The sequence below is a fragment of the Saimiri boliviensis genome, chromosome 2, assembly GCF_048565385.1.
Source record: "Saimiri boliviensis isolate mSaiBol1 chromosome 2, mSaiBol1.pri, whole genome shotgun sequence".
Lineage (NCBI taxonomy): Eukaryota > Metazoa > Chordata > Mammalia > Primates > Cebidae > Saimiri > Saimiri boliviensis.
Window position 1 is genome coordinate 121,578,422 of NC_133450.1, and position 24,806 is coordinate 121,603,227.

At 37.6% G+C, this 24,806-nt stretch overlaps 1 protein-coding gene across 1 annotated transcript; it reads right to left on the reverse strand.

Moving 5' to 3' along the window:
* Window positions 1-15,638: 15,638 nt before the first annotated feature.
* On the reverse strand, window positions 15,639-16,577 carry LOC101047287 (olfactory receptor 4F15). The gene has a single exon (XM_003935772.4). It carries the CDS (start codon window positions 16,575-16,577, stop codon window positions 15,639-15,641), a length of 939 nt encoding a protein of 312 aa, XP_003935821.1.
* Between the last annotated feature and the right edge of the window lie 8,229 nt (window positions 16,578-24,806).

A 24,806-nucleotide genomic window follows, 5' to 3' on the forward strand; every position in this document is an offset into this window, starting at 1 on the left:
CAAAAGCAATGGCAACAAAAGCCAAAATAGACAAATGGGACCTAATCAAACTCTACAGCTTCTGCACGGCAAAAGAAACAGTCAGTAGAGTGAATCGGCAACCAACAGAATGGGAAAAAATTTTTGCAGTCTACCCATCTGACAAGGGGCTGATATCCAGAATTTACAAAGAACTAAAGCAGATCTACAAGAAAAAAACAAACAAGCCCATTCAAAAATGGGCGAAGGATATGAACAGATACTTTACAAAAGAAGACATACAGGAGGCCAACAAACGTATGAAAAAATGCTCATCATCACTGGTCATCAGAGAAATGCAAATCAAAACCACATTGAGATACCATCTCACACCAGTTAGAATGGCGATCATTAAAAAATCGGGAAACAACAGATGCTGGAGAGGATGTGGAGAAATAGGAACACTTTTACACTGTTGGTGGGAATGTAAATTAATTCAACCATTGTGGAAGACAGTGTGGCGATTCCTCAAGGACCTAAAAATAGAAATCCCATTTGACCCAGCAATCCCATTACTGGGTATATATCCAAAGGAGTATAAATCATTCTACTACAAGGACACGTGCACACGAATGTTCATTGCAGCACTGTTTACAATAGCAAAGACCTGGAACCAACCCAAATGCCCAACGATGATAGACTGGATAGGGAAAATGTGGTACATATACACCATGGAATATTATGCAGCCATCAAAAACGATGAGTTCACGTCCTTTATAGGGACATGGATGAACCTGGAAACCATCATTCTCAGCAAACTGACACAAGAGCAGAAAATCAAACACCGTATATTCTCGCTCATAGGCGGGTGTTGAACAATGAGAACACATGGACACAGGGAGGGGAGCACTACACACTGGGGTCTGTTGGGGGGAAATGGGGGAGGGGCGGGGGGTGGGGAGGTGGGAAGATATAGCATGGGGAGAAATGACAGATACAGGTGAGGGGACGGAAGGCAGCAAAGCACACTGCCATGTGTGTACATATGCAACAATCTTGCATGTTCATCACATGTACCCCAAAACCTAAAATGCAATAAAAAAAAAAAGAAAAAAAAAAAAAAAAAAGAACTACATTGTCTTCCCTAAAATATAAATTATTAAATCATAATCAATCAAGAAAAAAAAAAGTGAGATATCTTGGAGGATTGGGAAAAAAAACTAGAACATTACTAGTGCCTTAGACACTTGGGTGCTCCCTGCCAACTGTGTTTTTCTTTATTTCCTACTGGCTAAGACCACTATCCTTCCATTTCACTGTGTGTGTTTTTTAATAGACTTTAATGTATATCAAATGACACATTATTTAATTTTGGTCTTTTAAACTTATATAAATGAAATTACATTGTAGAAGTTCTTTCACCTTTATCAGAAGGTACTTTCACCTTTATTCAAAAATAAGTTTGCATGTAACAATTTTGTTGATGAATTGCTGTAGTTCATCCATTCTTAATTGCTCTATGATATTCTACTACATGAATATGCTGGACTCCATTAATCAGATCTATCGTTGATGAACACTTCAAATTTTTGCAGTTTTTAACCATTACAATGTTGCCATGAACATTCTTTTGTACATCACCTGGTTCTTATGTGCAAGATGTTCTCTGGGGTAAACATTTAAAAGTAGAATTACTGAGTTACTCAACATTAACGTGAAATGTTATCCTATTTTTTAAAGTAATCCTACCAATTTACACTTCTACCACAAACAGATAAGCATTACCATCACTCTTCATTCGTATGAATGATATTGTCAGGCATTCTAATTTTTCTCAACATGATAAAATGTTATATTTTATTTTAAATTTCCATTTTCCTGATTAATGAGGTTGAACATATATTTTTATTTATTTATTGCCTATTTCCACATGTGCAAGGGACTATTCAAGTCTGTCATTTTTCAATTTATATATCGATATGTACACAACACACACATACAACACTATACACACATATTCTAAATAAAAATTGTTCATTTCTATTTACTGTGTAATAAAAATATTTTCTTCAATTTGACATTTGACTTCTCATGCACTTCAGGAATTTTTATTAGCACAAGCTCTAAATTTTGGTGTATTTAACTTTACTAATCTTTTCCTTTATTCTTTGTTTTTTTGTATGTATCTTCTTGAAAAACAAAATCCTTCTCTAGTCCATTGTAATGAATCTCATCATTCTAAAAACAAGTTTTTTAGTTTTTTCTTTCAACATCAGACATTTAACCTCAGAGTTAATCTTGGGGTGTGCCGTGATATAAAGGTCTACTTTTATTCTTTGTATATCAATAGTCAAAGTGTCCTATAACGATTTCTTTAAAAGTCCATCTTTTATGCATTGATCATCAATACCAGTTTTCACAAATACCAAACATTCATTCATGTATTGGTATGCTTGTGGGCTTGCTATTGTGCCCCATTAATCTGTTTTGTATGTCTAAACCAGTACCACACTGCCTTCATGCTGAAGGTTTGTGAAAATTCTTATTATTCGATAGGGAAAATGCCCTTATCCATTTCTTCAAGCATGTGTTGACTCTTCCTGGCCCTATATAGTTCTAAATAAATTTCAGAATTCATTGTTATGTTCCACTAACAAAGTAAAGTTTACCACTTTAAAGTATGTAATTCAGTGGTTTTTAGTACATTCACTAAGGTATGCACTGCTCACCACTCACACTCCTTGAAATGTTCTACAGTGTTTTGGTCAGTGGTGGACTCCATTGCTGGACGTACCATCAAACTTATTCACTGTGGCATTTCTTAGTTTTTTATTTTTTATTTTTTAAAGTCACTTTTAGACTGGGTGCGGTGGCTCACACCTGTAATCCCAACACTTTGTGAGACTGAGGCAGGCGGATCACGAGGTCAAGAGATTGAGACCATCCTGACCAACATGGTGAAATCCTGTCTCTACCGAAAATATAAAGATTAGCCAGACATGGTGACACATGCCTGTAATCCCAGCTACTTGGGAGGCTGAGGCAGGAGAATCGCTTGAACCCAGGAGGCAGATGTTGCAGTAAGCCAGAATAGCAGCAGGGTACTCCAGTCTGGGTGAAACAGTGAGACTCTGTCTCAAAAATAAATAAATAAAAATAAAGAAAATCTGTAAGTAGGATTCCACCACAGAAGGATCACACTAGCTCTCCAGCAATGGCCGTAACAAAAACATAAACTCAGTAACAACAAATTAAAGTCTTCAAAGCATAGATTGCAAGGAAGCTCAGTGAAATCCAAGATGACACTGAACATCACACAAAGAAACTTTAACAGCAATCCAGTAAGTGAAAGAAGAGATAAACATCTTAAAAAGGAATCAATCACAACTTCTGAAATGGAAAAACTTAAAATGCAATAAAAAATAAAAATAAATAAAAATAAAAAATAAAAAAATAAAAAACTAAAAAAAAATAAAAAGAAATTTCAAAATACAATGGAAAACTTTACCAACAGCCTGGAACAAGATAAAGAGTTTTACAGCCTCAATAGCAGTCTTTCGAAATAACTCAGACAAAAAAGGAACAAAGTCTTTGACAAGTATATGATTATGTAAGAGACCAAACCTATGGATTTTAACATTCCTAGGAGATAAGGAGAAAAGTAAATAACCTGGAAAACAAATCTGAGGGAATAATTCAAGCAAATCTTCATAATCTTGCTAGAGAGGTAGACATCCAGATATAAGAAATTCAGAAAAATGCCTATGAGATACCATATAAAATAAACATCATCACAACATATAGTCACCATACTGTCCAAGTTCAACTGTGAGAGAGAAATCTGAAAGTATGCTTACATCGCCTACAAACACAACTCCATCAGGCTAACAGGAATCTTCTCAGCAGAAACCTTAGAAACCAGGGCAGACTGGGGGCTGTTTTCAACATTCTTAAAAACAAAATATTGTAACCAAGAATTTCATATGCTGCCAAACTAAATATTACATGCAAATGAGAAATAAAATCTTTTCCAGACAAGCACATGCTAAGGGAATTCATGATCACTAGAGCAGCTCCAAAGGAGATCCTTGAAACAGTCATAAAGATAGAAACAAAAGAATGACAACTGCTACCACTTGATTTATAGGGTATTGCCCACATACTGTATAAATCAACTACACAATAGAAACTACAAAGTAACCAGCTAACAAATCCATAATAGCATCAAAACCTTACATATAAATATTAACTTTGGATGTAAATGGTCCAAATGCCTGACTTAAGAGGCAGAGAGTTACATGTTGGGTAAAAAAACAAGACCCATCTACCTGCTGTCTTCAATTTATTGTTATTACACATAATAACACCTATAGGCTCAATGTAAAGCACTAGAGAAAGACCAAACTCTCTCACACACACACACGCACAAAAGCAGAGGTCTCTACTCTTGTAAAAGGTAAAGCAGACTTTAAACTGACAACAGTAAATAAGAACAAAGAAAGGCATTATATAATAAGAATTTGGCAGGGTATGGTGGCTCATATCTGTAATCTAGGACTTTGGGAGACTGAGGCAGGAGGATCACATGAACCCAGAAGTTCAACACCAGCCTGGGCAATGTAGTGAGAATTCATCTCTAAAAAATAATTAGCTGGATGTGGTGGTATGAACCTGTGGTCCAGCTACAAGTGAGGCTGAGGTTGGAGCATCACGAGAGACTGAGAGTTTGAGGCTGCAATGAACCCTGATCACACTGCACTCCAGCCTGGGCAAGAGAGCAAGACTTTGTGACAGTAATAATAATAATAAAGTGTCCAATTCACCAAGAAAACTCAACTGTAGTTCTAATTATATCTACACCCATCAGTGGAGCACCCAGATTCATAATACAAGTACTTATAGACCTAAGAAAAGACTTAGACAGCCAGACAATAATAGTGAGAAACTTCAACACTGCACTGACAGAATTAGACAGATAACTGATGAAGAAAACTAGCAAAGACTTTCTAAATGTAAATTTGACGTTTGACTATTTGGACTTCATAAACATCTTCAGAATAATGCACACATCAATCACAAAATAAACATTCTTCTCATCTGCACACAGACTCCTTCTCTGGGCAGGTCCCTGATCCCATTCCTGCTGACTGGTGAAACCTCCTAGTGGGGATCCCCAGCCACCTCCTACAGGTGCATTCAGGCTGGCAAGAGACCAGTGCCAATCTGGGATGGAGGGTCCAGAGGAAGAAGCTGACTGCCATCTATGCTGTTTCCCAGCCTTCATTGGTGATACTTCCAGGGTACAGGAGAAGCTGAGTCAACAGGGGTCTGGAGCAGACCCTTAGAAAGAAAGAGCAGCCCTACAGCAGAGTTGCCTGACTGTTAAAAGAAAAACAAACAAAGAGAAAACCTCAACATAAAAGGCCCCACAAAGAAAACCTATTCAAAGGTCAATAACATCAAAGATTACAAGTTGATAAGGCCATAAAAATGAGAAAGAATCAATGCAAAAACAGTGAAAAGTCAAAAAAGCCAGAGTTCCTCTTCCTCTCCAAATGACACCACCGCTTCAGCAAGGGCACAGAATTGGGCTGAGACTGACATGGCTGAACGGCCAGAAAACAGAAGTAGGCTTCGGATGGTGGGCAATAAAGAACTTCATACTGAGCTAAAGAAGCATGTTGTAACCCAATGCAAAAAAGCTGAGAGTCATAGCAAAACAACACAGAAGCTGATAGACCGAACAGCCCATTTTGAGAGGAACATACCACAGACCCGATGGAGGTGAAAATCACAACACAAGAACTTCACATTGACACTACAAGTGTCAGTAGCAGAATAGACCAAGAAGAGAGAAGAATCTCAGAGCTGGAAGACTATTTTTCTGAAATAACTTGGGCAGACAAGAATAGAGAAAAAAGAGGCCAAGCATGGTGGCTTACACCTCTAATCCCAGCACTTTGGGAGGCCAAGGCGGGTGGATCACCTGAGGTTAGGTGTTCGAGACCAGCCTGGACAATATGGTAAAAGCCCTGGGAAACCCATCAGAGTAACAGAGGAATTCTCAGTGGAAACCCTACATACAAGCCAGAAGAGAGAGGGGGCCAATATTCAACATTCTTAAAGAAAACAGTTTCCAGCCTCTTGGTCCGTAGAGCTATTTCTCACAGCTCAGAGCTGTGGCAGACAGTGGCCAGACTGCCTTTTTAGGATGGACCCTGACCCATTCCTCCTTACTAGGGGAGGCCTCCTGCAGGAACTCCAGCAACTCCAGCCAGGGCCTTAGGGACAGAATTCTGATCTCCCTGGGCCTAAGCACCTAGGAAGAGGGGTGGCCATAGTCTTTGTAGACCAGTAGGTTTAGTCTTTCTCCCTGCTAGAGCTGAGGGATCTAGGCAGCCCGGACAAGTGGGTTTCCGCCAGGCAAAGCACACCCCTCTACCAAAGAACAGCCAAAGTGCTTTGCTAAAAGTGTCCTGGTTCCCATACCGCCAAACAGGGTGAGATACCACAACAGGGGTCACCAGATACCCTATAGAAGAACATTCCGATTGACTTCAGGTCAGTGCCCCTTGAGGTCAGATATCCCAGAGTAAAGTGCATCCACCCATCTTTGCTGTTCTCTAGCCTCCTCAGGTTCCATCTCCAGGTGCTAGAGTACCCCAGATGAATAGGGCCTAAAGTGAACCCCCACCAAACTGCAGCAGCCCTGCAGAGGAGAAACCTGACTGCTGAAAAACAAAAGAAAAAAGCAGAAAGCAACAACAGCAGCATCAACAAAATGTCCCCACAGAAACCTCATCCATGGCTCAGCAGCCTCAAAGATGAAAACTATACAAACTCATGAAGATGAGAAAGAATCAACTAAAAAATGCTGGAAACTTAAGAGGCCAGAGTGCCTCTTCTCCTCCAAATTATTACAACAGCTCTCCAGGAAGGGCACAGAGCTGGATTGTGGATGAGATGGACAAAATGACAGAAACAGGCTGAAGAAGGTGGGTAATAACAAACTTCTCTGTGCTAAAGAAGCATGTTCTTATGCAACGCAAGAAAAAAAATAAATAAATAAATAAATAAATAAAAAACCCTAAGAATCATGATGAAAGGTTACAGGAGCTGCTAATTAGAATAGTCAGTTTGGAGAGGAACATAAATAACCTGACGGAGCTGAAAAACACAGCATTAGAACATTGTGATGCATACGTAAGCATCAACAGCTGAATTAATCAAGTGGAAGAAAGAATATCAGAGTTTGAAGACTATCCGACTGACCCACGGCAGGCAGACAAGATGAGAGAAAAAGAATGAAAAGAAGCAAACAAAACCTCTGAGAACTATGGGACTATGCAAAACGATTGAATCTATGACTGGTAAGAGTAGGTGAAAGAGATGTGGAGAACGGAACAGAGTTGGAAAACACACTTTGGGATATCATCCAGGAGAACTTCCACAACCTGATAAGACAGTCAAGATTCAAATTCAGGCAATACAGACAACCCCAATAAGATACTCCATGAGAAGATCAACCCCAAGATATGTAATCATCAGATTCTCCAAGGTCTAAATGAGGTAAAAAATGTTAAGGGCAGCCAGAGAGGAAGGTCAGGTCATCTACACAGGGAAGCACATCACACTAACAGCAGACCTCTAAGTGGAAAGCCTGCAAGCCAGAAGACAGTGGGAGGTAGTAGTCAACATTCTTAAAGAAAATAAGTTTCAACCCAGAATTTCATATTCAACCAAACTAAGTTTTATAAGTGAAGGAGAAACAGAATTCTTTTCAAATAAGCAAATGCTGAGAAAATTTGTCACCACCAGGCCTACCTTGCAAGAGCTCCTGAAGGAAGCACTAAATATTCGGAGGAAAAAAAAAAAAACAAAAAAAACTGGTACCAGCCACTGCAAAAGCACACGAAAGTACAATGACCAATGACATTATGAAGAATCTGCATCAACTACTGTGCAAAATAACCAGATAGCATCATGCTGACAGAATCAAATTCACACATAACAATATTAACCTTAAATGTAAGGAGGTTAAATGCCCCAATTAAAAGACACAGTCTGCCAAATTGGATAAAGTTGACACACATCAGTGTGCTGTATTCAAGAGATCCATCTCATGTGCAAAGACACACAAAGGCTCAAAATAAAAAGATGGAGGAAAATTTACCAAGCAAATGGAAAGCAGAAGAAAGCAGGGTTTGTGATCCCAGTCCCTTAAAAAACAGACTTTAAACCAACAAAGATCAAAAAAGACAAAGAAGGGTATTACATAATGGTGAAGGGATCAACGTAACAAGAAGAGCTAACTTTCCTAAATATATATGCACCAATACAGGCAAACCCACATTCATAAAACAAGTACTTAGAGAGCTACAAAGAGACTTAGACTCAAACACAACAATAGTGGGAAACATTAACACTCCACTGTCAGTGTTAGACAGATCATTGAGGTAGAAATTTAACAATGATATTCAGTAGTTGAACTCAGCTCTGGATCAGTGGACCTCATAGATATCTACATAACTCTCCACCCCAAAGCAACACAATATACATTCCTCTCAGTGCCACATGGCACTTCCTCTATAATTTATAACATAACTGAAAGTAAAATACTCCTCAGCAAATGCAAAAGAACTAAAACCATAACAGTCTCTCAGACCACAGTGCAATCAAGTTAGAACTCAAGATTAAGAAACTTGCTCACAATTGCACAACTACATGGAAACTGAACAACCTGTCCCTGAATGACACCTGGGTAAATAATGAAATTAAGGTAGAAAGAAGTTCTTTGAAACCAATGAGAATAAAGAGACAAAGGGACACTGCTAAAGCAGTATTAAGAGGGAAGCTGATAGCACAAAATGTTAACATCAGAAAGCTAGAACGATCTCAAATCCACACCCTAACATTACAACTTAAAGAACTAGAGAAGCAAGAGCAAACAAATCCAAAGGATAGCAGAAGACAAGAAAAACTAAGATCAGAGTAGAGCTCAAGAAGATAGAGACATGAAAAATCCTTCAAAAAGTCAATGAATCCGGGAGCTGTTTTTTTTAAAATTAATAAAATAGATACCAATAGCTCAAGTAATAAAGAAGAAAAGAGAATCAAATCGACACACAAAAATGATAAAGGGGATATCACCACTGACCTCATGGAAATACAAACTAATATCAGAGAATACTATAAATACTTCTATGCAAATAAACTAGAAAATCTACAAGAAATGGATAAATTCTTGGACACATACATCCTTTCAAGACTATACCAGGAAGAAGTTGAATCCTTAAATAAACCAATAACAAGTTCTGATATTGAGGCACTAACAAATATCCTACCAACCAAAAAAGTCCAGGACCAGACAGATTCGCAGCCAAATTCTACCAGAGGTACAAAAAAAGCTGATACCATTCCTTCTGAAACTATTCCAAACAAGTGAGAAAGGGGGATGCCTCTCTAACTCATTTTATGAAGCCAGCATCATCCTGATGCCAAAACCTGACAGAGAGAAAAAAAAAATTTCAGGCCAATATTCTTGATAAACATCAGTGGGAACATACTCAATAAAATACTGGCAAACTGAATCCAGCAGCATATCAAAAAACCTATCCACCATACTCAAGTCAGCTTCATTACTGGGATGCAAGGCTAGTTCAACACACCAATCAATAAAGATAATCTATCACATAAGCAGAACCAATGACACAATTACCTGATTATCTCAACAGATGCAGAATAGACCTTCAATAAAATTCAACACCTCTTCATATTAAAAACTCTCAATAAACTAGGTACTGACAGAACATATCTCAAAATATTTATCACAAATCCACAGCTGAAATTATACTGAATGGACAAAAGCTGGAAGCATTCCCTTCGAAAATTGGCACAAGTTAAGGATGTTCTTATTCAACACAGTATTGCAAGTGCAGTCAGGCAAGAGAAAGAAAGAAAAGCATTCAAATGGAAACAGGAGAAGTCAAATTGTCTGCAGATGAAATGACCCTGTATCTAGAAAACCCCATCAACTCAGCCCCAAATCTCCTTAATCTGATAAGTAACTTGAGCAAAGTCTCAGGATACAAAATCAATGTGAAAAAGCTCCTAGCATTTCTATGCACCAACAATAGACTAACAGAGACCCAAATCATGAATTTATTTCCATTTACAATTACTATAAAGAAAATAAAATACCTAGGAATACAGCTAACAAGGGAAGTGTAATTCTCTTCAAGGAGAACTACAAACCACTGCTCAGGGAAGTAAGAGAGGACACAGACAAATGGAAAAACATTTCATCCTTGTGGATAGAAAAAAACAGTATCATGAAAATGGCCATACTGGCCAAAGTGATTTATTGATTTAACACTATTCTCATCAAACTACCACTGACATTCTTCACAAAATTGGAAAAAACTACAATAAAGTTTATATGGAACCAAGAAAGAGCCCATATAGCCAAGACAATCCTAAGCAAAAAGAACAAAGCTGGAAGCATCATGGTACCTGACTTCAAACTTCACTACAAGGCTTCAATAACCAAAACAACATGATACTGGTACCAAAACAGACACACAGACCAAAGAAACAGAACAGAGATCTCCGAAATAAGACTGCACATCTACAACCATCTGATCTTAGACAAACCTGGCAAAAACAAGCAATAGGGAAAGGATTTGCTATTAATAATAGGTGATGAGAAAACTGGCTAGCCATATGCAGAAAACAGAAACTGGATCCCTTCCTTATACATTGTACAATAATTAACTCAAGATGGACTAAAGACTTAAATGGAAAACCCAAAACCATATAATCCCTAGAAGAAAAATTAGGCAATGCCATGCAGGAAACAGGCATAAGCAAAGATTTTATGATGAAATCTCCAAAAGTAATGGCAACAAAAGCTAAAGCTGTCAAATGGAATCTAATTAAACTACAGAGTCTCTGCACAAAAAAAAAAAAAAAAAAAAAAAAAAAAAAACCTATCATCAGAGTGAACAGGCAACCTACAGAATGGGAGAAAATTTTTTCAATCTATCCATGTGACAAAGGTCTAATATCCAAAATTTACAAGGAACTTAAACAAATTTACAAGAAGAAAATAACCCCATCAAAAAGTGGTCAAATGACATGAATGGCCACTTCTCAAAATAATACATGTATGTGGCCAAAAAACATATGAAACAAAGGTCAAATCACTGATCATTAGAGAAATGCAAATCAAAACCACAATGAGATATCATCTCATGCCAGTCAGAATGATGATTATTAAAAACTCCAGAAACAGCAGATGCTGGTAAGGCTGTGGAGAAATAGGAATGTTTTTACTCTGTTGGTAGGAATGTAAATTAGTTCAACCACTGTGGCAGACAGTGTGGCAATTCCTCAAGAAATTCCTCAAAGATCTAGAACCAGAAATACCATTTGACTCAGCAATTCCATTACTGGGTATATACCCAAGGAATATAAATCATTCTATTACAAAGATACATGCACACGGCCAGGTGCAGTGACTCATACCTGTAATCTCAGCATTTTGGGAGGCCAAGGCAAGTAGATCACCTGAGGTCAGGTGTTCAAGACCAGCCCAGCCAACATGGTGAAACCCCATCTCTACCAAAAATATAAAAATTAGCCAGGCATGGTGGTGCACACCTGTAATCCCAGCTACTTAGGAGGCTGAGGCAGGAGAATTGCTTGAACTCAGGAGGCAGAGGTTGCAATGAGCTGAGATTGCACCATTGTACTCTAGCCTGGGCGATGAGTGAAACTCACCTCAAAAATAAATAAAAGAAAGATACATGGACACACATGTTCACTGCAGCACTATTACAATAGTGAAGACATGAATTAATCCCAATGGCCATTAATGATAGACTGGATAAAGAAAATGTGACACATATTCACCATGAAATACTATGCAGCCATTAAAAAGAATGAGATCATTTTCTTTTCAGGGACATGGATGAAGGTGGAAGCCATCATCCTCAGCAAACTAACACAGGAAGAGAAATCTGAACATACATGTTCTCACTTGTAAGAAAAGGATGAACAATGAGAACAAACACATGGACACAGGGAGGGGAACAACACACACCACAGCCTGTCGGGGGTGTGGGGTGGGAGAGCATCAGGACAAATACCTAACACCTGCAAGGTCTCATACCTAAGTGATGGGCTGATAGGTGCAGCAAGCTACAAAGGCACACATTTACCTATGTATCAAACCTGCACATTCTGCGCATGTATCTTGGAACATAAAATTTAAAAAACACATTAACTGATTATCTCTTTCCTCTCCTTTGAAACACTCTTTAAAATTTTTTAAAGCTCCCCCCGCCCTTCCATGTCTCCTAACTACATGTTTCTTAATTTCCACTTTTTAAATTCCTGTGTTCATTCTGGATAGCCCCTTCTGATCTATGTTACAGTTTACTAATTTACTCTTCAACTGCTTCTAACATACTAATATTCTGTTAAATCCATTCATTTGGGCTTAAATTTCAATGATGTTATTTTCTATCGACATTCTATTTGTTCTCTTTTAATATTCCTGGCCATTCTCTAGAGTTTCCTATTCCATTAAGATACTTTAAATTTTTTGGTTTTACTTTAAACACACTAAGTAATTTTATTTTCTGTATCTGATACTCTCGGTAACTGCAGCCTTTGCTAGTCTTTTTTCTGTGCTCTTGCTCATAGTTTTCATTTATTTGTTTTCATGATTAGAAAAACAGAGATAGAAGAAGAGTAAAGGGAGGCAGAGGAAGAGAAAGGATGAAAGCAGAGAAGGGATAGAGGAAAAATAAGAAGTTGGTGCTAACGTTTCTCTAGAAACTGGCTTCGGTGAAACACTCCCACCTCGTGATTTATAAAATTCCAGTATAATTCTTCACACAAATAAAAAAACTATTCAAAAATGCATATGGAACCACAAAAGACCCTGAATAAGTAAAGCACTCTTGAGCAGTAAGAACAAAGCTGAAGGCCTCACGATCTGACTTCAAAATATATTACAGGAAAAGATCAAAAGAAGGAAGAAGAAAGTAGAGGAGAAGTGCAGCAAGGGTGGAGGGAGGTGGCCACGCTGTGTCGGAGGAGCAGGGGGAGGATGGAGAGGAGAAGCCTCCTGGGTGGCATGGAGCTCCTGCTCCTCTAGGCACCAGGTCTGAACACCCACAGCATAAGGAAGACTCTTTGGGTACCAGCAAGCCAAGCTCCCTCTGTGACACAGGACACTGCTGTGGGTAGTCTCAGTGTTGTAACTACTACTATAAACACTGGTGGTTCTTAGCTGCTGCTGCTGCATCTGCCACTAGCAAGTCCAGCAGTAACCACATGAAATCAACCTTGATTGCCTAGCCAAAGCCCACAGTTCCTCAGTGTTTTCATTTTATTTCACCAAACTTCTTACTCACTCCTTATGCAAAAGTGGTAAACTGACCTCCAACTCCTCCCCCACCACACAGTGCCTTCCAGCTGCAGCAGCAGCAGCTGCTTTCGCAGTGTGGCTGAGGAGTTATTTAGTATCTTCTGGAGACTTTAGAGATTTTCTTCTATATCAGAGAAATTCTGGCATTTTAACTTCCCTGATTTTAGTGACAGCCTACAATGCAACAGCTGAATGGGTATACATATACAATACATTTTTGAAAATTAATTGACACCATAAATGCTGGGTTTGGTGGTGGTGATGGAGTCACCCAGTGGAGGGCCCACAAATAGACATTGCTTTAATACGTTAATAATTGCTATTTTGATACATTTTATTCCCAGAGACACATTACACTGCACAGGTTATGAGAACAAACTCTGAATTCAAACTAGCAGACTTTGAATCAAGACTTACTACTTCATAACCTTGAAGATATTTAGCAACTTTGTGCCTCAGACACCTCCTCTCTAAAATGGGGATGAGAGAATCTGCTTCATAAGATTCAAATAAAGCACTTAGAACAGTACCTGGACCATTAGAAGCACTATATGAGTAACATCAGTTATCAGCTCCCCTAGGACACAAATGCTGAAAGATAATCAGAGCGTTATTATCTCATGAAGGAAACATCAATGAATAGTTTTGTTTCTGTGTTTTAGTAACAAGCTTGGATTAAAAGCCACAGAATTTTGGGGTAAAGAATTTTCATACATATTTTATAAATATTTTAATTTTTGCTGAAATATTTGAAGTTTATCCTTCTAAAAAAGACGCATAAATATCTTAGTGTAACTTATGTAATTCACCAATCACATTTTTGTTTCCCAAAAGAAGAACCATCATCAACTCTAAGTAATGGAACGAACTTCAAACCTATAAAATAGAATTTAGTCAACGGTCTCTGTGAATACTACCACAGACAAAAGAACACTGCTATAAGTTCAAGCATTTTTTCATAATTAGAGGAATGATTTAAAAATTCAGCTTCGGTAGGACTTGAACAAGGAAATGTATGGTGGTGGTAGACATTAGCGGAGGATTCAGAAATGATAAAGGACTAAATGCTGATGATTTACTGGTAGGAAGGAATACAAACGATGGTTATAAAGCTCTCTTTTCAAATAGACTCAAAATTAGGCCTACAGAAAAAGCTGGAAGATTGGAATATGAGCATCAAATCAAAAACACAATTAATCTGAAGGTGAAAGAGCACTGAACTAGCAACCAGAGTTATGGTTTCTAGTGCCTGGCTCTCTTTGATGATTTCCAGCTGTGTGCCTTTGGGCAAACTAGTCACTGGTCAACTCTTAGATTTTAGGATTTGTAATTTCAGGGGATTAGAACAAACAGTGTTAGTAATCCACTCTAACTTTAAATTTGAATATTGTAAATATAGGACTAACAATTTTCCAGATGGCCAGACAGAGAAGCCTGATAAGGAGGCAAAATATATAGAGACTGGAGCAATAGAAAGTAAACACTTTAGGAACAAAAATAATTAAAATAGAGAGCGTTAGGTACTAAACAGGCCAGGTGCAGTGGCTTATTCCTGTAATACCAGCATTTTTGGTGGCTGAGGCAGGTGGATCACTTGAGGTCAGGAGTTCAAGACCAGCCTGGCCAACATGGTGAAACTATCTCTACTAAAAATATAAAAATTAGCCAGTCATTGTGATGGGCACCTGTAATCCCAGCCCTCAGGAAGCTGAGGCAGGAGAATTGCTTGAATCCTTGAACCAGAGAGCAGAGATTGCAGTGAACTGAAATTGTGCCATTGCCCTCTAGCCTGGGCAACACAGTGAGACTCTGTCTCAAAAAAAAAAAAAAAAAAAAAAAAAAAAAAAAAAAAAAAAAAAAAAAAAAAGAGAGAGAGAGAGAGAGATGGGGAAGAGAGACAGTAAACAGATTAACTGAATGTGTAGTTTGTCTATCAATAGAATAATAGAAAAAAGATGTAGTATTGTTATTTGTTCAATTACATGGCACACTTCTAGAACAAGGTCTTTCAAAGTAGTAGGCTACAAAAGATGTAAGATTTAATATTTAGCACTTTGATGCACACTGTGCCAAATAACACCACTTCTAATTTAGTGGTGAAATTGTTACCGTAATTTAATACATTTTCAGGCATACAGTATGGCCGGAGTTGTCTTCAGTATTTGTCTGAAATTGCATAGTATCTTTTATGCAACTGGCATGAGAAATAATCCTTAGTTACACATCGCCATAGCCAACCCATTTACAAAGTCTTTGTAAAATGCACGAGACGACTGCAGAGTCTCCTCATTGCCACCTTCATGTCCTTGTTCCTGAATGTGTAGATGACTGGATTCAGAAAAGGAGTAATAAATGCATCAAAAATAGCAAGATATTTATCCAGCGGTGATGTGGGAGAAGGCCATGTGTAGAAAAACATCAGTGGTCCAAAGAACAAGATGACCACAGTAACGTGAGCTGACAGGGTGGAGATGGCCTTGGATAAACCACCAGAAGAATGTTTCCAAACAGTGAGCAGGATGAAGATATAGGAAATTACCAGCAAGACAAAGGAGCCCACAGAAATCAGTCCACTATTGACAGTGACCATGAACTCCAGTTCTTGGGTGTTTGTGCAGGCAAGTCTGAGGAGCTGAGGGAGGTCACAGTAAAAACTGTCGAAGATATTAGGGCCACAGAAAGGTAAATCTACCACAAAAACTAACTGGACCAATGAGTGAATAAGGCCAATGATCAAGGAAGTGGCTAAAAAGTTTAGACATGTTCTTGGGCTCATGACAGTTAGGTAGTGAAGAGGTTTACATATGGCCATGTATCTGTCAAAGGCCATGGCTATGAGCAGCACCATCTCAGTGCCCGCAACAGCATGGCTAAAGAAGATCTGAGTAATACATCCACAAAAGGAGATGGCTTTGTGTTTCTTGAAAATATCGCAAATCATCTTAGGGGCTGTAATTGAGCAAAATGCCATATCAGTGACTGAGAGGTTAGCCAGGAGGAAATACATGGGGGAGTGCAGATGAGCATCCATGGTTACGGTGAACACAATGACAAGGTTTCCCATCATGCTTGCAAAGTAGAACAACAAAGAGAAAACAAAAAGTAGAAGCTGAATCTCCCATGAGTTGGTGATTCCCACGAACACAAATTCTGATACTACAGAGTGATTCATTACATTCATTCCCTCAGACTCCAGGATCAGTTTTCATTTACTTAGCTAAAGGAAGAAAGAAAATGAGAAAGAATTACCTAGGCAGGTATTCATGTTCGATAAAGCCTCCAGCCATGAAAATAAGTATCATATTAACATTTCACACAGCCCCATAACCCTCATCACATGCATTCTGGACTTCTACTTAAAGGGGTCAGCTGGCTGCTATTTGGCACTTCAAAACTACTACTAAATTACTTCCATCCTTGGACCTGTTTCTCCTCTGCTTTTGTGTTAGATAAATAGTTTTTATTTGATCCGTCCCAGATGTTCTATTTGGGTAAGATATAAGGACACCTTTAATACTTTCCACTATGATTTTTTATGAATGGATATGATTTCAGCCAGTCATGTGAGCTACTTAACAATTATTCGTGCACAGAACACAGTGTTCAAAGTCTGTTATTTATATTGCTTGATTAGATTTTAGAAGTTTCCATTCTTTAAAATTTCAAAATTTATCCTATTCTATTCTCCAATACACAAAATCTAATTCTCAAAATCCCAGCCAAATTATCTCTTATGTATGAAATCTTCCCAGTCTGCCCAAGTTTCTGTATTCTCATTGCACCATTAGCATTTATTATTCTCGGCTTCTTACAGTTATGTAAATGTCCATTTCTCCAATTAAAATGCAGACTCTTGGGTATAGAAGCCTTGACTGATCCCTAAGAGTAGCTCCCACCACCATCACAATTTTGAACAACATAATCAGGTACATAATAAGCGTATCACACTTGTTGAATGAAGTCATAAATTAAAGGGACTGAAGAATGACACTGGAGTCAGGAGAGTACCTCCTAATTCAGTAAGGTTTTGATTAATAGTATATTAACAGCTTGCCAATCAGAAATTATCACAGTATCCCTATTTCAATCCTGTACTTAACCAAGGAACATTTAGGTAATGTATCATAAAAATATATATGGGGTCTTAGTATTCATTTTAAATAGTCAATAAAAGGCTTCTAATATGGTTCAAAACAGAAGAAATAATTTTCTAAGAGATTTTTTAATCTCAATTTTTATATAAAATATATGATCTGAAACAAATAATCTCCTCTACTGTAGATATACACACCCAGTGGTTATCCTAAGACAAAAACCATGTCACATAAAGGCAGTCTCTTTATCAAAATACACTTGGAGTGAATAAAAGTGACAGAAATAAAACACTGAGTGAAAAGAGCCAGACAGTGTCTATATCTGCTCTCTGAAAGAAGATGATGATTGAGTAATGGAGATTAAGTCCAGGAAATAAACTAAAGAATGGTGGCCAGCTCCCAGCATGGGGAGGTGTGACAACATTACAGTTATTTAAGGATGAAGAACTGTCAGAAATAAACCATTAGAGTTTCACTGTTCAACGGAGTGCTTCTGATTTAGTCCAACATTTATATTTCATAAACAATTCATAAAGGAAGAAATATAGGGAGTGATCTGCTCAGCCTCACAAAGGTAATTGGTAGGAAAATGTATAATGGAACCAAGAACTTTTGACTCCCATTCAAAGTTCTTTACAGTAAATACTTGTTACATTAGTTTACTATTGCTGTTATAACAAGCTACTACAAATCTAGTGGCTTACAACACACATACACACTGGTTATATTCTTACTGTTCTGGCTGGGCGCGGTGGCTCAAGCCTGTAATCCCAGCGCTTTGGGAGGCCGAGGCGGGTGGATCACGAGGTCGAGAGATCGAGACCATCCTGGTGAACATGGTGAAACCCCGTCTCTACTAAAAATACAAAACATTAGCTGGGCATGGTGGCACGTGCCTGTAATCCCAGCTACTCAGGAGGCTGAGGCAGGAGAATTGCTTGAACCCAGGAGGCAGAGGTTGCGGTGAGCCGAGATCATGCCATTGCACTCCAGCCTGGGTAACAAGAGCGAAGCTCCGTCTCAAAACAAACAAACAAACAACACAGGGTTTTTTTGTTTTTTTAACTATGACCAAGTGTTTTAGGGGAAAAAAGGAAAATCTTAAAGCAATGAACCTGACAGAGGGATTTCAAGTAGCCTGTCAGGAAGGTGGAAGAGATATTGAGGTCATAGGGAGAGATAGGACATCCTGACTTTTGCCCTGTAACTACACATTAGTGACTTCTGACTCCAGTTACATGTAGGACCAAGCATGGACCACTGATGACTATCAGTGATAAGAAAACAATGATCACTAGTCAGGCAATGTGTTCTTAGAAAAATAGTTATGCTAGATATACAAGTAACTCCTGAATGGTTGTCTGAATGATTTTTGTTCATTAATTCAAAAAAGTATCTTGAATGCTCAGGATTCCAGACATGATTCCAGAGGTTGAGAGTATACCATTGACAAGAATTCTTGGTTTTGTGGAATCCATATTCACCAAAGTAAATGCAATTTTGGTGTCACATACAGATTTTCATTCCACAGAAAGCCTAAGAACATTTGAAGAAAGTCTATAATTTATCAACTACCTGGGAGTCTCAACCACTCTGCTTATTTCTAATTCAATTTCCACTTTCAGGAGGTCTCAGTTTTCTGACTTCTTCCTTTATCTGAATTCTTATAACTATAATTTCTTTAATTTTCCAGTGGGTTTTATCCAATATGCATTGGTCTTTATCTCCACACATACACAGATAAATACAGATAAAACACGTAGGGTCAGGTTTCACATACGTTGATTCTTTGTACTGACGGTAAGGCAACTCAAAAACAATGCTGGGAAGATTTTTTTGGCTTATTCATCCATTCGCCCAAGAAGTATATATGCTGTATCTATCAAATGCCTAACAATATGCTGTACCTTAGAGATGATGTAAAGGTAAAAAAATCATTAATTGTGTCAAATAAATTAAGAGATTGAACATAAATGAGAATCTAAGGTTATCAGAACAATTTTAAGAGTTGTGCAAATCATTCTATGATTTACATTTAAATTCTAATGACCTGAACTATACACTAACCAAAACGTGTCTAGAAATGGGCAACAAAGACAAAAATAAATCCTTTTGATCGCAAAGAGAAAAAATTTCCTTCTAGCAAAAATGCTGTTAAGACTTCCAGGAAGTAGAAATAAGAATATGCTATGAACTGAAAATATATGTGGTACTTCCTCCAAACTGAAATTTGAATAGCAAAACCTGACAACTCAGAATAGCAAAAGAAATAATGGTAAACTTCACTTTTAATTACTTTGCAAGGAAAAGAACAAAACTAAAAGATGATTTGTTACATCATTCAAAAAATATGAGATTCTGTGTAAAGTTTACTCAAAGACAGAGCCTACACACTAATTTAGAATTAAATACATTTTAAAAATCAGGAAATAGATGAGAAAAAAGAAAAGGGGAAATTGAATTATTGAATTCAACAGGAGACCAAGATGGTTCATTAAGTGGAAAATTGTGATAAAGGGGAAGAGATGGCAGAGTAGGAGTTTGTCTACATGTGCAGCATTAAAAGCTCCAGTGCCCCAAAATATTTCCTTTTAGCACTAGAGTTGCTTTCTTACAGGTTAACATACTTCAGCATTGGAGTTGCTTTCTTTCAGCTTAACATATTGAGGTCCCTAGTTGTGCTTATGTGGCTACAGGAAGGATACTCCACTAAGCTGTTGCAGACAAACAAAAAATTACCAGCTGGCTTTCCTTAGTGGAGATCTAATGCATGCAAGACACGAGAGTTTTAATAATGAAGCAGTAAGTGATCCATTTTTAAGTTAAGTCATTACCCAAGAGGGATGACAAAGGATGGGTTGATTCAGGAGACAGTAAGAGCAGAAAGGCTGGGTAGGAGAATAACAGTGACAGGTATGAAAGTTAGAACTGAGTAAAGGAAGAAATTGAGCTAAATGTAAAATTTTCCTACTTCATAATCCCTTATAAAGCAAAGATGAGAAAATAATACAAAGAGCAAATAGCAGATCTAAAAACTTACTCAGCTCTTGTTTTCTTATCTTCACATTTTTTGAGTATTTATTCATCTTTGGGTCGCTGAATAGCTTCCAGGATGACTGGCTGGGTACTAAGTGCTTGATTGTTTTGATGCATCCCAGACCCTCCATGTCCTAAGGTCATTGCCATTAGGAGATACTTTGTTTTGAGTTTCCTAGTTCTCGCCTTGCTATGGCTCTCAATACTTATAATGACACAAATTATAATCATCAACTGTTTATACTACTTAAACAACTGTGGTAATGTAACAAATACAGATACTATAGCATTTGATGGAATCATTTAAGTTTAAATTCACCTACGTGAAGTTGCATGGGATTGGAATTGGGCAGCTTCTTAGATTTATAATCACTGCATTTAAAATTTTGAAAATAAGATATTCATTATTCTCATTTAATAAACCTACTGAGCTAGAAAAAATCTGAAAGTATGATCTGAACCAGTTCCTTTATACACACACACACATACACATATATATAAAATTGCATTTTTAGGTTTTGGGGTACATGTGAAGAACATGCAGGACTGTTGCATAGGTACATACATGGCAATGTAGTTTGCTGCCTTCCTCCCCATCACCTGTAACTGGCCTTTCTTTTATTTACCCATCTAGGAAATGTCAGTTTTTCAGGTTTAAAAATATATTTCTTAGCTATTATGAAAAGGTGTCTTGCCATTTTTTTTTTTTTGAGACAGATTCTCACTCCGTCACCTAGGCTGGAGTGTAGTGGCCCAATCTCAGTTCACTACAACCTCAGCCTCCCAGGTTTGAGTGATTCTCGACCCTCAACCTCCCGAGTAGTTGGTATTACAGTCATTCACCACCACATCCAGCTAATTTTTGTATTTTTAGTAGAGAAGAGGCTTCACCATGTTGGCCAGGCTGATTTTGAACTCTTGGACTCAACTAATCTATCCACCTCCACCTCCTGAAGTGCTGGGATTACAGGTGAAAGCCACCAGGCCTGGCTGTGTCCTGCTTTTCATTAACGTAAAAGTCCAAATGTTCTTTTACAAAAAGGAAATCTCTCATCCTTTTAATTAAGCTTATAACCACTTAATTCATCCTCTGTGGATATAAAGGTGTCAGCTACTCTGTCAGGTAAGTACTTAATATTTTTGATGTTAGTAAAAGCAAATAAAGATCACTCATCTGTACCCTCTAGTTTTATTCATCTCAATTTCTTTAGTCTTCCTCAAAGGATCCATCTTCTCTCCCTTTATCGTTGTCACTCTTGTCTTATCATTCAGTTTCACTACCTAAATTTCTCATTGTATAGACCTAAAAAGTTATCATCAATGTTTTGAAAACATAACAAGTATAGGAGGATTTATTGCAGCTATTGTTAAACTCTACCCATTTAACTTCTTACGTTTATTCCTCCATTCTTCAATCAACTAATTTTAACAGACACTACATTTTTTGTTGCTGTTGTTGTTCAGGATGAGTTAGAACTCTAGGTGTTTTTCTTCCAAGTAAGTTTTCAATTATTCTTTCATCATCTTGATTCCATGAAACTGGGATTTTATTTTTAAAACTTCACTTATGACTAGTAACCAATGAATTTTTGTCCTTTCTATATCTTGGGTCTTCTCTAGAAATAGAAATAAAGCAAACAACAAGCTTGTTAGGAAAACAACAAGCCTATTTGTCTTCCTTTTCAGGGCTAATAGATTTCCCCAAAGGTCTCTGGGTACCATAAACAACTTTACGTGCATCTTAGTTCTGCCCTGAACCAAGGCACAGCGCAGACTCCAGACTCTGCAGTGCATTCTGTTGCACCTTTGGATCTCCAAGTCATTTCTAAGTTTTAGTTAAAAACTAAGGTTAATTCTTGTTCTCCAGATCCATGATTCATGTTTACTCTTTTGCTGTGATCATTTCCCGTCCACAACCACATTTCTTTTTGCCCCAGGCTAGCAAACTATTACCTGAGTCTTTCTTGCAGCTGAAGTTTATCTCGTTTATCTTGCTCCTATTATGAATTTCATGCCATCCTCCCCTTGTAGCTATTTACAGACTATTATCTCAAGCATACACATACTTAAAATATTTATGTAAGTGGAAAAAATGGCTAATTAATTTCACGGGAGAACAGTGACCAAATAAAGCCATAGTGACCTGGGATTGCAACTCTCAAGTCAATGAGCCAAGAAATTATCTCCTAGAAATATATTCAAAGCAACAAAGGAGAAATGTTGATAATGAGTCACAGGAGGGAGGGATGACTCTGGAACCTTTAAGAAAAACAAATCTCTACAACTTTATATTTTTCTGGATTATTTTTCTAAGGTCAGGACACATGTGCCGGTTTGTTACATAGGTAAATGTATGTCATGTGGGTTTGTTGTGCAGATTTAATCGCCCAGGTATTAAGCCTAGTACCCATTAGTTATTTTTCCTGACCCTCTTCCTCCTCCCACCCCTCTCCACCCTCCCATAAGCTCCAGTGTGTGTTGTTTCCCTCTATGTCTCCATGTGTTATCATTTAGCTCACACTTAGAAGTGAGAACATGTGGTTTTTGGTTTTCTATTCCTGAGTTAGTTTGCTAAAGATAATGGCCTCAGCTCCATCCATATCCCTGCAGAGGACACAATCTTTGACAATTTAAATCCTATCATGATAAATAAAAGTGTCTCTAGATAAGCTAATAATACCCATTTTCCAAGAGATTCATAAAAATCATGCAGAATCCTTATAAATATCAATTTCATCTATACATGAATAAACTAAGCAAGTAAGAGTACAAAATGTTTTTACTATTTCATAATGTGACTTTTACGAGTTATAAATTTAATATATTTTACCAAGCACTTTGAAGATATAGGCTTTATCTAATTCACATTTTTTTTTCAAACCAACTTTTCCAGTTTCCTGTAATCAAAGAAGCTTAACTTATATTTATTGACTTTAATAAAATAATTCAGTTGTTGAAATAATTCTATTATTTTTACTGTGTCTGTCATTAGGAAGCAGGAATAATATGAATAAGGGTTGATTTCAAAATATTAAGAGGAAGCAAGAGGACTTGTGTGGTTTTACAACTTTCAGTGTAATCGTATGTCTCTGTCCTTGGTGCTTAATGATTGGTTTATAGCAAACGTTTATCAATTGACCAGCAAGCAATGATCATTGGCTTACAACAAACACTCTTTTCTTACTTGCTTATCCCCTTTAATTTCCATTCCCCATTCCCAATCCCTTTCTCTCAAAGAACACCATTCTGGTGTTTTTAAGTGTGTCTTGTCATTTTGTGTTATTATGAAACATGTAGGATTGTTTGTATGTGTATACATATAAAACAGTATTCTACATCTAATTCTATTTATTTTTTTCCACTTAGTACATGTTGCTAAATGTACATCCTAGTATATCACTTCTAAATACTGCAGAGCATTCCATGGTGGCTAGGCACCGCTTTCTGCCTTTGAGTAATCAGATCACCCCCAAGTTTTTCAGGGTTGCTGATTGGATTATGTAAGTATTCGACTTTGCTTTTAATTTCTCCAACCCTCACATACCAATATTGTTAATATTTACCTAGAAGACACCAGTGTAATACCAGTTGTTAAAAACTTTAAATACTTGCACATTGTTAGAATATAGCCACTGTCACAAGCCATTTGAGGTTCGATCTGCTTCTAAGTTGCTTCCCCAGAACTCCTTGTGAATCAGCTACCAAAAGTTAATTCCTGGAACAGCAGGAGTCTCCAGGATCTTGCTCCAACTCTGTGGCCAGCATCTGTTCATATCCATGCAGTTTAATATTTTGAAGATTATACCTTCCCTATGCTAAAACCAGCACTGCCATGGACACCCTCTACATTGTATCCCTGACAATGATCATGTTTTTTAAAGCATTATGAGGCATCAGCCCTTTAGACTAGTCAGCATTATTTTATTAACCACTGTTTCATGGCATAGAAAAAATACAAATAAAGCAAATGACTGATCTAAATTAATATTTTCCACCCTAGAAATAATATCCAAGAGGGAGGCACAACGACCATGTTCTTCTACATAGTCCTGAACCCTAGGTTTTGGGTTTAAAGAGCAGTCATTAATTCGTCCATGTTGCTATGCTAGCAATTACTTCTCCTTCCTTATTACACATCAAAGATTCATGACAAAATATTCAAATGCCCACTCATACAGAATTAGGCCAGAGGGTGAAATATAGTGGCACTAGAAATTGGCTAAGGCAGTTATACTGCCAAAGACACTCCAGTGAGAACTCCTAGGGAAAACTATCCATAA